This window comes from Mustela erminea, chromosome 3 (genome assembly GCF_009829155.1).
Source record: "Mustela erminea isolate mMusErm1 chromosome 3, mMusErm1.Pri, whole genome shotgun sequence".
Taxonomy (NCBI): Eukaryota; Metazoa; Chordata; class Mammalia; order Carnivora; family Mustelidae; genus Mustela; species Mustela erminea.
In genome coordinates, this window is record NC_045616.1 from 62,934,806 (window position 1) to 62,949,393 (window position 14,588).

General features: G+C 41.6%; 1 protein-coding gene across 2 annotated transcripts in view; it reads right to left on the reverse strand.

Moving 5' to 3' along the window:
- SV2C (synaptic vesicle glycoprotein 2C) overlaps window positions 1-14,588 on the reverse strand; it is a 236,681-nt gene that overhangs the window by 34,281 nt on the left and 187,812 nt on the right. For both annotated transcript variants that reach the window (XM_032335926.1, XM_032335925.1), the window contains exon 5: window positions 315-448. In XM_032335926.1, coding sequence (XP_032191817.1) covers window positions 315-448 — 134 coding nt within the window. The remainder of the gene's footprint in view (window positions 1-314; window positions 449-14,588) is intronic.

Here is a 14,588-nt window from a genome sequence, read left to right on the forward strand (position 1 = left end):
AGAAGGAAATTAGTGCTTTCTGGCCACAAGGCAGCTTTTTCACACACTGGTCTTTTAAAACATGTCTCCATTATATGTAAACAATGAGTCTTGCCACACTACATCAAAAACTAATGATGTATTGTATGGTGACTAACATGACACAATAAAAAAATAATAATGAAAAAAGTAAAATAAAACATGTCTCAGTGAAACCAATCCCTCTATGGTCCCATGGCAGCAAGGGAAAAAGGTCCACACACTTTCCTAGAATTAACAAGGAACTTGTTCCAATGTGTGTGGCTCCCTTAACTCTTCATAGTAATACACATTACCTCCAGTAAGAACCGTGGGCTTTCAGGCATGAATGTGAGGGCCACCACCGAGGAGACACAGGGGAGCGCGCAGACTATCACGAACACACGCCAACTGTGGAACTGGTAAGCTGACCCCATGCTGAAGCTCCATCCTAGAAAAGCAAGAATGGAAGCATGAAGGAGAGCGCCTCTCAGACGGCCTGCTGGGAAAGCGAGGACCCTTCCCCTAATCACTATGAGTGTCTACACGGCAAATGTATTGTTAAGTCTTGAGCCTCTGGGCATTAGCCACAGTGACCAACTCAACTTTACAAACACCAATAGCAGCGGTTAGAGAAAGAAAGCAAAGGGGTCAGGGCTTAAGTATGGGGGGACATATGTGTTTCTGTACAACCGAATTCCTAAGGCCATGATAAATTAATTTGGAATACTTTTTCCAACAGACCCCTGTGCTGGAACATGTTCTGTTTGCTCCTCCTGGTCACTGCCCTCCTCTCTCCCCCTGCTGCAGGCCGGGAAATGGACCGCTATGGGGCCATCAACTGGCTCCCTTGTACCTTGGCTTCCACTGGGTCTGGGAGGGTGGAAGCAGCATTCAGGGTATTTCCTTCCCTTGCTTCCCTTCTCCCTTCCCTTGGCTGGGAGATTTGGCATTGGGTATGCCCATCTCCTAGGACCGTCTCCTACAGCCACAGCTCTTGTCAGCCTTCGACAATCCCTCAGCCCTGGTGCCCTCTGATGCACAGGTAGGTACAAGATACTTTCCTGTAGCTAGCTCCTAGGTGCTTTATTATTCCCTCTGGGCTTCTTTTCACTGTTTCCAAGTGACTCTTCAGTGATCCCTTGTGAGGGTGTCCTTGGTTTCCTGCCAGCACCCTGACTGTTTTGTTTTGTTTAAAGATTTTATTTGACACAGAGAGGGAACACAAGCAGAGGGAGTGGGAGAGGGAGAAGCAGGCTTCCCGCTGAGCTGGGAGCCCAACGCTAGGCTTGATCCCAGGACCCTGGGATCATGACCTGAGTGGAAGGCAGCCGCTTAACGACTGAGCCACCCAGGCACCCCTTAGCAGTACAGTTGTGAAGAAATGGCAGGTGTGGTATTTCTCCACATGCACATGTCCTAAAATAGATAAAGATAATTTAAAGTTTCTAAATAGTATTTTTACTCTAATAAAAAATAAGCATAATGGGATACAAACAGAAATCTTATCTTTAAGAACTAAAAGGAAAATCTGCTGAGAATAACCAGGAATCCCTAGTCCCCTAGTTATAGCTAAGTGTAAGAAGTAAATAAAAGCTGAAATGAAATAACAAGTAAAAAATAACTTTGATAAAATTTAAATAACAGTAGGTTAAAAAAAAGAACTAAAAGGAAGCTGATATTTGCATGAATATAAAATGGATGACGGCTAAATTCAAACATGATTCTAAAAGAGAAATAATGAGGGATATAAAATCTAATTGAAAACAGAGAGGAAATGTATAGAGATATAGATGAATTACACGAGGCAACATTTCAGTTTTTGGCAATACTTGGCATTTAGAAGGCATTCTGTGACCAAAAGTCGGGTATTTTATATCCCATCCCCAAGAGAGCAGTGTACTTATTCCTTATTTACCCAGAAGTCAAGTGTGATTCTGAGGCTGATGTAACTTTCTCAGGGCCACCAAGCCACAGCATCTTCTCTACCAGGACCTGAGGCAGAGTCATATACCATACCCAGCCTCGTGTCCATGCACACTTGCTCATAAATACAGAATATGTTGACAAATGACATAAATGTCAATGACACACTACATCAATTCTAGATTAATAAACATTTTCTGGAAATTTAATACATGAGATTATGTGAATTGGTAAATTAACCACATCATGAACTTTAGAAGGGGATGTCCCCTCACAGGGTTTTTGTAGCAGGAGTTCTAAAGTCCCAAATACTCAAAACACAGAAAAAAAATTGATGGAATAGAGAAAACATACCTTGTTCACTTCATATTTGATCAGAAAGTTTGTTTCAAAGAATATCTTTTTTTTTTTTTAAAGATTTTATTTATTTGACAGAGAGAGAATGCAAGCAGGGAGAGAGGGAGAGGGAGAAGCAGGCTTCCCACTGAGCAGGGAGCCCGATGCAGGGCTCGATCCCAGGACCTTGGGATCATGACCTGAGCCAAAGGCAGATGCTTAACCGACTGAGCCATCCAGGAGCCCAAGAATATCTTTTTAAAAAGCTCCTATTATTTGACATGTTGGATAAATAAAAGTTTTGGGTGGTGGAGTGAAGCAAATGCAAGGCTAAGCACAGGATGACATCACACCAGTGGATGGAGCTGAAACCTTCTGGCACTAGAATAGGGCTCCCTCCTTGCCCAAAGATGACCGCATGCCCAGACCTGGGACTTTGTTACCCTATTTGGCAAAGGGACCTTGCAGGGGGGCATTCAGTTAAGGATCTTGAGGTAGACTGATTATGTCACAGAGCGGGGCCCGACCTAGAGAAGCAGAAGAGTCTTTTTGTAAGAGAAAGGGAGAGGAGGAGATGTGGCGAGGGAAGTCAGGGGTCAGCTCGGAGAGAGAGCTGAGGGTGCTGCAATGCGGGCTATGTAGAAGTTGCCAGAGCCACAGGCAAGCGATGTAGGCGGCTTGCAGAAGCTGGAAAAGGTGAGGACTGTTTTCTCCGCTCCCGCCCCCAGAAGCTCCACCAACTCATTTAGACTTCCGACCTCCAGAATTTTAGGATAACAACCTTATATGGTCTAAAAACCATCAGTTTGTAGTGATTTCTTACAACAGCATTGAGAAAGCCACACAACTCTCTGTAGTTACAGCTCTGCTGCTTACACGATTGAAAGCAATTAAGTTGGAGAAATTCAGCTCTTCTCTATGAAACCTCAGGCTCCTGGCTTTTGCCTGGACTTCTCCGCAGGCCTCGCCTAAGACTTCTCCTTTCTGATAGCTGGTCTTAGAAATACTGCTCTTCACTCTCACATCAGTGGGGGAAGAGACTGAGTGCAATGTGATTCTACTTGAGCAGTTTTCAGCCCACAGAGGACTGAACTACAAATAGAACCTAATCCCAGAGGAGAGCTAGCTGGTCAGAGTCCCCAACTCAAAATGCATTTTCTTCAGGGGTATCATCTTCTGTCCAGCAGCTTAAGTTTAGCCTGATCATTGCGGCTCATACCCTTCTGTATTTCATCAGCCGTGAAGTGGTCTCAGGTCCCTGCATGGTGTGTGCGTGTGCACACGCACTGTGTTCTTGCTTTATATAAAGGGGGTGGGGTCCATTTTTCTCTCTGCAGTATGTGCTTCCCCAGTCTCCAAAATTCTATTGTACCCCTTTTTTTGTCTCTCTTCAAATCCCTAGCAGTCTGTTCAATTTCTTGCACTTGACCCCTACCCTACTGTTTTGAGAACACAAACACAGAGAGAACGGCATACCTCTCATCTTCTCAAAGCTCCTGAATCTCCCATCCACCTGCACCTGTCTGCACCCTCCGTCTTCCCTCAGGAGCAATGGCAGTTGGTCTGTTGTAACCAATCCAAAGCCAATCTGTCTTATGACTCCTCCTTCTCTCTCTCAAGGACAGAACTATAATCTCCTGTCCCTCCTCTCTGGCCCTCTTCATGGAGTCCTCTCATCTTACTCAACAGGTCATTCCATCAGCACACCCATCTCCACCATCTAAGAAAAAACCCTACCTTGACCTCCACAGGACTCTCCAGTTGCACTGCTACTTCTCTGTCCTCATTCTCAAAAGAATGGCCTAGAGCAACTGTCTCCACTTTCTCACCGCAAATGGGCTTCTGCCCCTAAAACCACAGAAGCTGTGCCAGTCAAGGTCAACTGTCTTGCCAAATCTAATAGGCACTTCTCTGTCCTCGTCTTATTTGAGCTGTCTAAATCATTCCATATAGCTGGTCATTTTCTTCTCTTTGAAGAACTTTTCCCCTTGTCTTCCTCATCACTACATGTGCTAGTTTATTTCCCAGCTCATTGGCTTTCCTTCAGTTTCTTTATGTGACTCTTTCTCTCACTAGCTCTCCCAAGTCAGTGTATCCTAAATATTGATTGTCAGTCCTGTTCTCTGGATCCAGATGCTCTCTAGGCAGACTCATGTATTTCCATGACTTTAAGCACCACTTATAGGCCAGGATCTCTGAAACATAGCCTCTTCTCTTTCCAGAGCTCCAGAAACCCATCTCCACCTGCCTATTCACATCTTCACAGAGGTGTCTAATGGGCATCTCGGAGTTACTGTGTCCAAAATGGAACTTCTAATTTCTCACTCTGCTACCAAAGAAAACTCTCACATTTCTTTCAATGTTCCTGTTTTGGCAAATGACACACTGCCAGCCACTCAGATATTCATGCCAAAAACCAAGACCTTATACTCGATTCCTCTTTTCCCCTCACCACCCTCAAGGGCCAATCTCTCTGAAAGCTCCTTCTTTCCAGCAGAACTCAAAGCCACCTACCTCTTCTCATCTCCCTGGCACCACCAAGCCCCTTGTCGACAGCACTGTACCCCTGACCTACAGCAGAAGCTTCACTCTCTTTTCCCTGGACACCCCACCCCAGTTTATCACAGGCCATTGTCCCCAACAGCAGCCAGACTTACCCTTTTAAAAGATCAGTAAGAGGGGGCGCCTGACTGGCTCAGTCAGTAGAGCACGTGACTCATAATCTCAGGGTCATGAGTTCAAGCCCCACATTGGGTGTAGAGATTACTTCAACAAAATTGAGGCGTACCTGCCTGGCCTAGTTGGAAGAACATGTGAATCTTGATCTTGGGGTTGTGAGTTCGAGCCCCACACTGGGTGTAAAGATCACTAAAAAGAAATAAACTAAACTAAAATGTCAACAAGAGCACTTCATTCTGCTGCTTAAAAGCATTCAATGACTCCCAAGACGTTTGGACGGAATCCAAATGCCTTACCACAGTCTATGGAGCCAACAGAAACAGATCCCTAGCTATTTACCTGAGGTCACCTTCTGCGGCTCCCCTTGCCCTCTTGCTCAGGCCCGACTTACCGGCTCACAGTTCTTTGAACATTCAAAGCTTAATTTCATCTTATGGGCATTTGTTCTATTTTAGTTGTCCTTTCTATGAGGTTTGAAAGTGAGAGTGTCTTTCAGGCCATCTCATCCCCATTGTAGTTCCCTTAGAGTCTTTGCATTTGCTATTTTCCCTCCCAGGACTGCTCTGTATATGTTGATATTTACATATGTTTTGCATATGTTGATACCTCCTTCCCACCTTCTCCTAGGTTTAAGGTTATCACTTCAGAGAAGCCAAACCCTCAATCCCACTCTCTGTCACAAAGGCCTATCTTATTGTTTCCACAGCATTTACTGCTATCCAAACCCATCAACTGCATTGATTTGATGACATGTTTTCTCTCTGTCCCTCTCCCCACCAGAAGAGTAGGAACTCTGTTTTTGTTACTCACCAATATAGTCTTAGTGACTCTACCAAGTGCCATATATTCCTCTGGGAACATGTGCCAGATCACTGAGGCTGGAAGCCTACTTTTCTTCTGATGTTTTTTACATTCACACTTAACAGCAAAACAACCTTGACTTACTTTACCAAATTAAATTAGTAATTCGTATATCATAAAATTTATTACCTTTTCAGGTTTCCAGTTCTATGAGCTGGAGAAATGCACAGTCACGTGGACGCCATCCTTATCAAGAGGCAGATCAGGTCCATCAGCCCAAAACATTCATTCCCTCTGCTCTTTAGCCATCAATCTTTCCTCCCTTCCTAACCACCGATAACCACTGGTCTTTTCTCTGTCCCTATAGTTTTGCCTTTTTCAGAATGTCATCTAAGTGGAATCCTAATCTGGCTTGATAGATTTAGAATAATGTATCCACGCAGACTGTTCCACTTACCAATAGTTTGTTTCTTTTCACGGCCGAGTACAACTGGCTTTTGTGGGTAGGTCCAAGTTTGTTCACCTACTCACCAATGAAGGACAGTGGATTGTTTCCAGTGTTAGGGGATTATAAATAAAGCAGCTGTCAACATTTCAGTCAGATTTTTTTATGTCCCAAAGTTTTCCTTTTCTCTTGGATAAAACACCAAGGAGTAGGCTACTTGAGTCATAGGATAAGTTTATGTTTAGTTTTATAAGAAATTGCCAAACTATTTTCCATAATGGCTGTATGTTTTTACATTCCCCTCAGTAGGGTGAGAGACCCTTAGCTGCTTCAGACCCTTCCTACCACTGTTTCGGCAGTTTAGGGTTTTGTTTTGTTTTGTTTTTCCCTGGCCAATCAAATAGATATGTAATGGTATTTTATCATGGTTTTAATTTGCATTTCCCTACTGCCTAGTGATCATCTTAATTTACTTTGCTTATTCATTCATATTTTCATTGAGTACCTATATATGCTAGTCACAATGCTCCACAATGTGGAGGCCAGTAAGACTTCTTTTCCGTCCTCAAGGATTTCTAGTCTAGGAGAAGAGGTAAATTAATTAACAGAAAAAACAAACAGTCCCACATGTGCTGGAACAGCTTATGAAGAAAGTGTGGTGGGGTACAGAAGAGGCAGAGGTATCTATCCCAAAGAGTATTTTCTCCAGAGCCCTAGCAAAATCTCTTTTCTGATTTGGGTCCTGAACAAAGAGCGAATTCTTAAGTTCCTAACACTCAAGTTAGAGCTACAATTCAAATCAATATTTAAGAAGTCGATGAGAGTAGCCAAGACAGGTTGTGCCATACCTGGTCCCTAACATTTTCCTTCTAACCCTCTGACCTGGAGAAAGGGAGGACAGCCCTTGAGTGGGAGGAGGGAGTCCTAGAAAGGGAGACCAATGCTACTCCCCATTTAGGACATGGCTCCTGGGAAAGGGGGTCAAAGACTGATGGATGATCTTCTATGGCCCAGATGAGGGACAGACTCAGTGACAGTCCTGAGAAATAGCCCTGCAGATGTTCTTACAAACTATAATACCATTATCTGGATCCAAAAATTAACAAAAGAATGAAGTGGACACCGTAACTGTTCAGCCATGGATTCCTAGGACCCCTCCCCATTTTGATTTCAGTATGGCTTACATTTGAATTTGAGAATGAAATTCTCAAACCACCAACATCAAGAAGCAGGGAGACATCAACAGGAGTGAAGGGCCAGCATATGAAACCAGGCCACATGCATCCAGGAAGGTGGGTTGTTGCATCGAGATACTCATCTGCACTTAGAAAAATGGATCATCTTAAATGAACCCACTGTTGGCACCACGCCTTTCTTGTCTTAAAAAAAAAAAAAAAAAAAAAAAAAAGATTCTTGCATGGGTGGTGGTTCTAATTGTCTTTTGGACTTTGTTTTAAAAAAAAAAAATACCCATTAAAATGTCATACTGAGAGATGTATCTACATATAATGTAAATTCCACACAAGGAAGGACCTCAGTTAGGGTATTACAGAAAGCAGTTCCTGCACAGCACTCATTAGCATGGGTCTAATAAGAGCATTATGTGTCTTGCATAATAATCAAGGCCATTTACAAGCCTTGAGCCAGTGTGCTGGAGGACTGCAGAAACCAGCTGCCTCCCCAGTTGCATGACTGTCTGAAATTTTTCAGAGAGCCAAGGCAGAAGTATGTGATGCATGTGGAAGAAGAATGCTGGCTTTTGTGCTCTTTTGGGGGCCTTAGTGGCTGATGTAGTCGCTAATGAGCACCTACTTTACCAATCTATATCTGGGAACCAGTTTTGTGATATTTGTGGGACACAGTCTTTGGTAAGAAGGCGGATTTTCTTTTATTAAGATTTATTTATTTATTTATTTGAGAGAGAGAGTCAGAGAGAGAGAGAGAGACAGCATGAGCAGGGGTGAGAGGGAGAAGCAGACTCCCCACTGAGCCGGGAACCCCACCCCCCAACATGGGACTCTCCAGGAGCCCCCAAAAGACAGATTTTAGGCACGAGACACAGATTCAATGTTCTTAAACATTAGAAATCAGTATTAATAACCAATAAATCTATGGGAGATGAGATTTTAGTAGCAGTAAATAGCAAAAGTAGCAAAAATAGTAAAGTAGCAGTAGAAGTAAATTGCCTGTATTTGTCAGTGAAAACCAAAATTCTCTTTGGAAAAGTAGCTCAAATCCCTTTTCTCAAGTGGCAACACACTTAGGAAGGGGACAAGATCAGATAAATTTCTGATTTTATTCTTACAGAAATAAAATTTTATCCCCTCAACAGGTCACTGGTTTACAAAATAAATACTATCTAATCAATGTGAAACACTAACACTTGGCTAGAAACTCAGGTTGTCCTGGATCTAATGTCATCTGTGACTTCAGAACCAGCCAGACAGTCCCTGAGGCAGATAGCAGAGACTTTCACCTCCTCCTCATTTGCTAAAAAAATAAATAAATAAATAAATAAATAAAATTAAAAGATAAAATAAATAATAAAATAAATAAATAAATAAACAAACAAAATAAAAAATTAAAAAATAGAGAAAGAAGCCAGGGTGAGGGGAAAAGTTAAATCAACTATAATACAGCCATGCAAAAGCAAACCGTGTAACTACTGGCAAAGAATGAGGTTGATCTTTCTGAACTGATCAGGGAAATGTCCAAGTTACACTGCTTGCTTAGTAAAAAAGTTCTTTTCTTTTCTTTTAACTATTTTTTTAAGGCTATTTTAAATGGCTCCTACTTTAAATGGCTACTCAGGGTATGGGGTGGGTACTAGCAGGGGACTTTCACTTTTGGCATTATTTGTTTGAGTATTCTATAACCTTTGTATACTATTTAATGAAAAGGCGGGGGTGGGGGGGAAACTTTTTGAAGAGTTGTAAGCCTTTGATTTTTCTCCAGTACAAGGCGTGATGGGAAGAAAGGATAAGGAAAGTGGGATGATAATTTTGATACTATTCAGTCTCCATACAATTCTCAGAACTAAATTAATGTTCATTCCGATTGCAATGAATCTGAACATTGACACTATAGTGCTCGTTGATGGCTAGCTATGAGAAAGTGCCAGAGATTGCCCTGGCGTCTCCAGGTCTCAAAGAAAACAATATTCACAGACCTTTGATCTTTAAACCAGTAACTCTAGTCGTAGGCTAATTTTGGATTCCTGGGGCAGAGGCCAGGTGCATTTTGAGCCGATCATGTAGCAGGACTGCTGACACTGGCACACAAAGCAAACACAATTAAAAAAAAAAATGGCAGGGGGGTGCCTGGGTGGTTCAGTCGGTTAAGTATCCAGCTCATGAGTTTGGCTCAGGTCATGATCTCAGGGTTGTGAGATCCAGTCTGGTGTTGGGCTATGCACTAAGCAGGAAGTCTGCCTCTCTTCTTTTCCTCTGGCCCTCTGTGTTCTCTCTCCCAATAAACAGATCTTTACAAAAAAAAAAAAAACAAAACACACACAACAAAAACAAAAACAAAACTTGGCAGGGATCTGCCCGAAGCACATAACCATACCTTTAAAAAGAGAGAGTCAATTCAACTGGAGTTATACACTCCAGAGAAAGGGCCCAAGGGTCCAAGTCCACATAGCTGCGGGAGGCATCTCTCTCTAAGAGCAGGACCGAGCAACCAGCTCATCTTTCCTGCTAGTTTCTCTCTTTCTGTCTCTGAGCTCTGGTCCTACCATTGGGAATGCAGAGTGAGTGGTCAACAGCAGAGGGAAGTCACGTTATACCCCTGGTTCCTGAGTATGACTTGTCATCCTAACCATGCTTTCAAAGAAGCAAACTTCCTAGTGGCTTTTGAAAGTCAGAAATTCATGGGCTTATTCATCAAGATTATTTTTTCTGGATTATCTTCTGTGAGGGCTTCAAATATGGAAAGAGTGACTATGAGTGCCTTTCCAGAAAGAGTTCTTGGTGCAAGCATGAATGACTCATTCAAGCATGGTGCTTCACAAGCTCCACTGGAAGAAAGAGTCTAAGGGTTTGAAAAAAGCGGATAGTATAAGAAGTGTGTATACGTGTTTCTGTTTTCAACAAAGATTCTTTGGGATTTTCTTTTTTAGACAGACACTAGTATAACATTAGTATTATGATAATGTAGGTCAATTAAAATTTTATCAAAGATTTTACGTAACTATATACTATAGTAGCCTATAGAATTGGTAAATTTTGACCACATACAAATGAAGCTTGTATCATAAGTGCATAAAAAGGCAGCTCATTACTTTGTAACTACACATTTTATATACTTACACTTATTATCTTATAGCATATATAGGGACACATTGACTTTCCTTCTCTATCCTACATAAATATTTACTTAACAACAACTGTGTATGTTTGCAGGTTTATATTAAGATTTTTTTTTTTTGACAGAGAGAGAGATCACAATTAGGCAGAGAGAGAGGGGGAAGCAGACTCCCTGCTGAGCAGAGAGTCTGATGTGGGGTTCGATCCCAGGATCCTAAGATCATGACCTGAGCCGTAGGCAGAGGCTTAAAGCACTGAGCCACCCAGGCGTCCCATTAGAGGTTTATATTAATACATAATCTCTTGCATAAGCTAATGCCCTGGCTTAGGAAACTGAAAAGCAAACATAACTAAATATTAAGAATTCTTCCAACAGGTAGAAAGTTGGACTAACAGACTCTAAAGCTCTAATTTCCTCTCTGATTCTAAGACCTTATGTCTGGAACAGGTGAAGCCATCAGAAATTCTCTCTGGAGAATAGGTCCATGATAAGAAATGGAGCCCTTTCAGAACTTAACAAAATAAAACTAAACCAACTTGTGAACTGCCATTAGTTCTGACAAATGCCCAAAGGTTGAGAAAAAGGACTTGGGGCAAAACGATATTTATTCTGAATATTAGCAACCTAGTCGATCTGCTTTTAAAGTAGCTGTCCTTAGAATACTGTTCAGTTATTTTTTAACTGCAGTAAACACGCAATGTTCTATACATTAGTTTCAGGTGTGCAACATAGTGATTTGACAAGTTTTGCTCGTTAGGCTGTGCTCACCACCAGCGCGGCTGCCATCTGTCACCACACTCTAACTATACCATTGACTCTGTTCCTGTGCTGTCCCTTTTATCCTCATGATGTATTCATTTGCTATCTGGAAGCCTATATTTCCCTCTTCCTGCAACTGTTTTGTCCATCCCGGCTCTCCCTTCCCCTTTGGCAACCATTAGTTTGTTCCTGGGATTTAACAGTTTCTGTTTTTTGTTGATTTCTCAGATGACACATATATGAAATCATGTGGGACTTGTATTTCTCTGACTTATTTTACTTAGCATAAAGCCCTTTATGTTCATCGCTGTTGTTGCAATGGTACAATCTCATTCTTTTTTATGGTGGAGTAATATTCCATTGGATGGATATACCACATCTTCATCCATTCATCTGTCCTATACACTTGAGTTATTTCCATATCTTGGCTGTTGCAGATAATGCTGCAATAAATACAGGGGTGCACCTATCTTTTTGAATTGGTGTTTTCATTTTCTTTGGTAAATACCCCATATTGGAATTACTGGATATGATATTTCTATTTTTTAGTTTTGGGGGCATCTCCATATTATTTTCCACAGTGACGGTATCATTTTTACATGCACCAACAGTACACAAGGGTTCTTTTTCCTCCACATCCTCGCCAGCACTTGTTATTTCTTATCTTTTTGATACTAACCTTTCTGACAGGAGTGAGGTGGTATCCCATTGTGGTTTTGATTTGTATTTCCCTGATGATGGGTGATGCTAAGGGTCTTTTCACATGTTTGTTGGCCATCTGTGTGTCTTTTTGGGAAAAGGATCTCCTCAGGTCCTCTGCCCATTTCTTTTTTATTATTATTATTATTTGTTTTGTTTTGTTTTAAAGATTTTCTTTCTTTCTTTCTTTGACCGACAGAGATCACAAGTAGGCAGAGAGGCAGGCATAGAGAGAGGAGAAAGCAGGCTCCCTGCGGAGCAGAGAGCCCAATGTGGGGCTTGATTCCAGGACCCTGGCAGAGGTTTTAACCCACTGAGCCATCCAGGCTCCCTTTATTTTTGGTTTTGAGCTGTGTAAGTTCTCCATATATTTTGGATATTAATTCCTTATTAGATATATCATTTGTAAACATCTCCTCCCATTTAGCAGGTTCCCTTTTCATTTTATTGACAGTTTCCTTTGCTATGCAAAACCATTTTATTTTGCTTTTATATTTGTTTCCCTTGGCTCAGAAAACCTATCTAGAAAAATCCTTCTATGCTCCATGACAAAGAGATTACTGCCCATGTTTTCTTCCAGGAGTTTTTAGGTTTTGGGTCTCCTTATTGGGTCTTTAATCCATTTTGAGTTTATTTTTGTATATGGTGTAAGTAAAATACTTTTTTTCCCCCCTAAACTGTGCTCTGTATAACTTCATGTCTCCTATTTTATTCCAGATCAGGACTTCTTTTTGTTCTTTGCATATGGCCTCAGCAAGATCTCGCTCGTGATCAACAAAAGCTCTCTATCTATTCCCTAAAGATTCTCAATGATATGACACAAGAATACTAATGGAAACCATTTTTAGGTGAAAGTTATTTCCCCAGGGTGGGGATAAAGAGAGAGCCATAATATTTCCTGTGTTATGACAACAGAGGTCAGCCCGAGTGCTCTTTGTGGCTGATGCCAAAGGTCACACTCATACATCTTTGCCAACTGTTGCCCCCTCTACCTGCTCCTTTTTTCTGGCCCCATTTTTTGCCTTGTAGTTTCTGATCCAGAACAAATCATTTAACACTTGACAAGTAAAACAGCTGCTTAGCTCATGATTCAGCCCCAAAATGACCCTTAGAGCTTTGCCATTTATGTCAAAGAAATTCCATTCTAATGGGCTGGGAAATACGTGCAACCACATGACCTGGGAGCTCTGGTTTTCGGGGCTGTGCCTTAAGGAAGGGGACATCGTGGGCCCCTTCCAAGTGCAGTGGACAGCAGTACAATTCTGGAGATGTCCCCCTCCAAGTCCCGTCACCAGCTGTGGTTCACATGGATCCAGTTTAACACCACACCCTTCACATGGTCTCAGGTTTCTAGCTTACTGACACCAGATCCTTCCTAAAAGGCCCCGCCCAACTGGAGGCACTCAACCTTCCTCGAAGCCTTCCACACCAGAAATGGGACAGTCAGCCTCTACTCTTGTCCTTCTCTATGTCCAGCTGGCCACTAAGAAATGTTATCTGCAAATACTTTGGCATCTTCACCACTCCCCACCCATATCAATTTGGAGAATTCCTAGACTTTATTTTAGTCTTCTATTTACCAAGTAGAGAGAAATGACTTCTGAAAATTCTTCAGGACACACTAAAAGGTAATCACTTCCTCCAGTGAGTTTTCTTGGTATCCTGTGAATTCCCATAGCGCTTAAGACAGTGACTGACAGAAAAGCCACAGGAGAGACTCATTTTTTTATCTGCAAGTCTGTTCCTTTAAGCCAGGGGCCATGTCTTATTCATCTTTAGTATGAAATATGGCAAAAAGTGGTCACTCAGTAAAAGCTTATTTAATTAACCAATGAAGAACCCACTCCTGGATTCCTTTATGATCAGTTTGCCTAGAATATTTCAAAGTGATTTTCTGAAAATCTATCTATTCCCTAATTTCTAAGTTAGGGAATATATAGGAGGGTGTTTGTTTTTGTCTTGTTTTTGTAACTGATATCTAACTTGATTTCCTGGTGGTAAGAGTATGCTTGGTGGTTTTTGAGATATGGTGGAACTTGCTTTAGTGCACAGAGTGATCCATTTTTGTTTTTGTTTTCCAGCTTTATTAAGGTATGGCTGACAAATAAAAATTGTATATATTTTAGGTATACAATGGGATGATCTGATGTGTGCACACCTTGTGAAATGATCACCACAAATAAGTTAAATAACACATACATCACCTCACCTTTTTTACAGGGGGGTTGTGGAGGGAATACTTAAGATCAACCTCTTAGCAAATTTCAAGTATACAATATAGGATTATTAACTATGGTCACCATGATATATATAGAACTCTAGACATTAGATCCCCAGAAATTATTCATCTTTTCACTGAAAACTGTGCAAGCCTTTGACCCATTTCCCCAGTTTCTAATGGTATATCTCCCCCACAGCCAGATAGGAAAGGGGGCTTCCCCCTACAGCAATGAATGCATTTTCTCATGGACAAAATTAATACATCCCACACACAAACTGGATTTCCATTTGAAAAATAAAATTCTCAGGAATTAATAAGCTGGTATTTAACTCAAAGGGATACCTCAGACAATACATCTTTAAAGCCTGCTTCCATTCAGATTGTCTGAAAACAAAACCTAGGAGCCCACATCAGTTC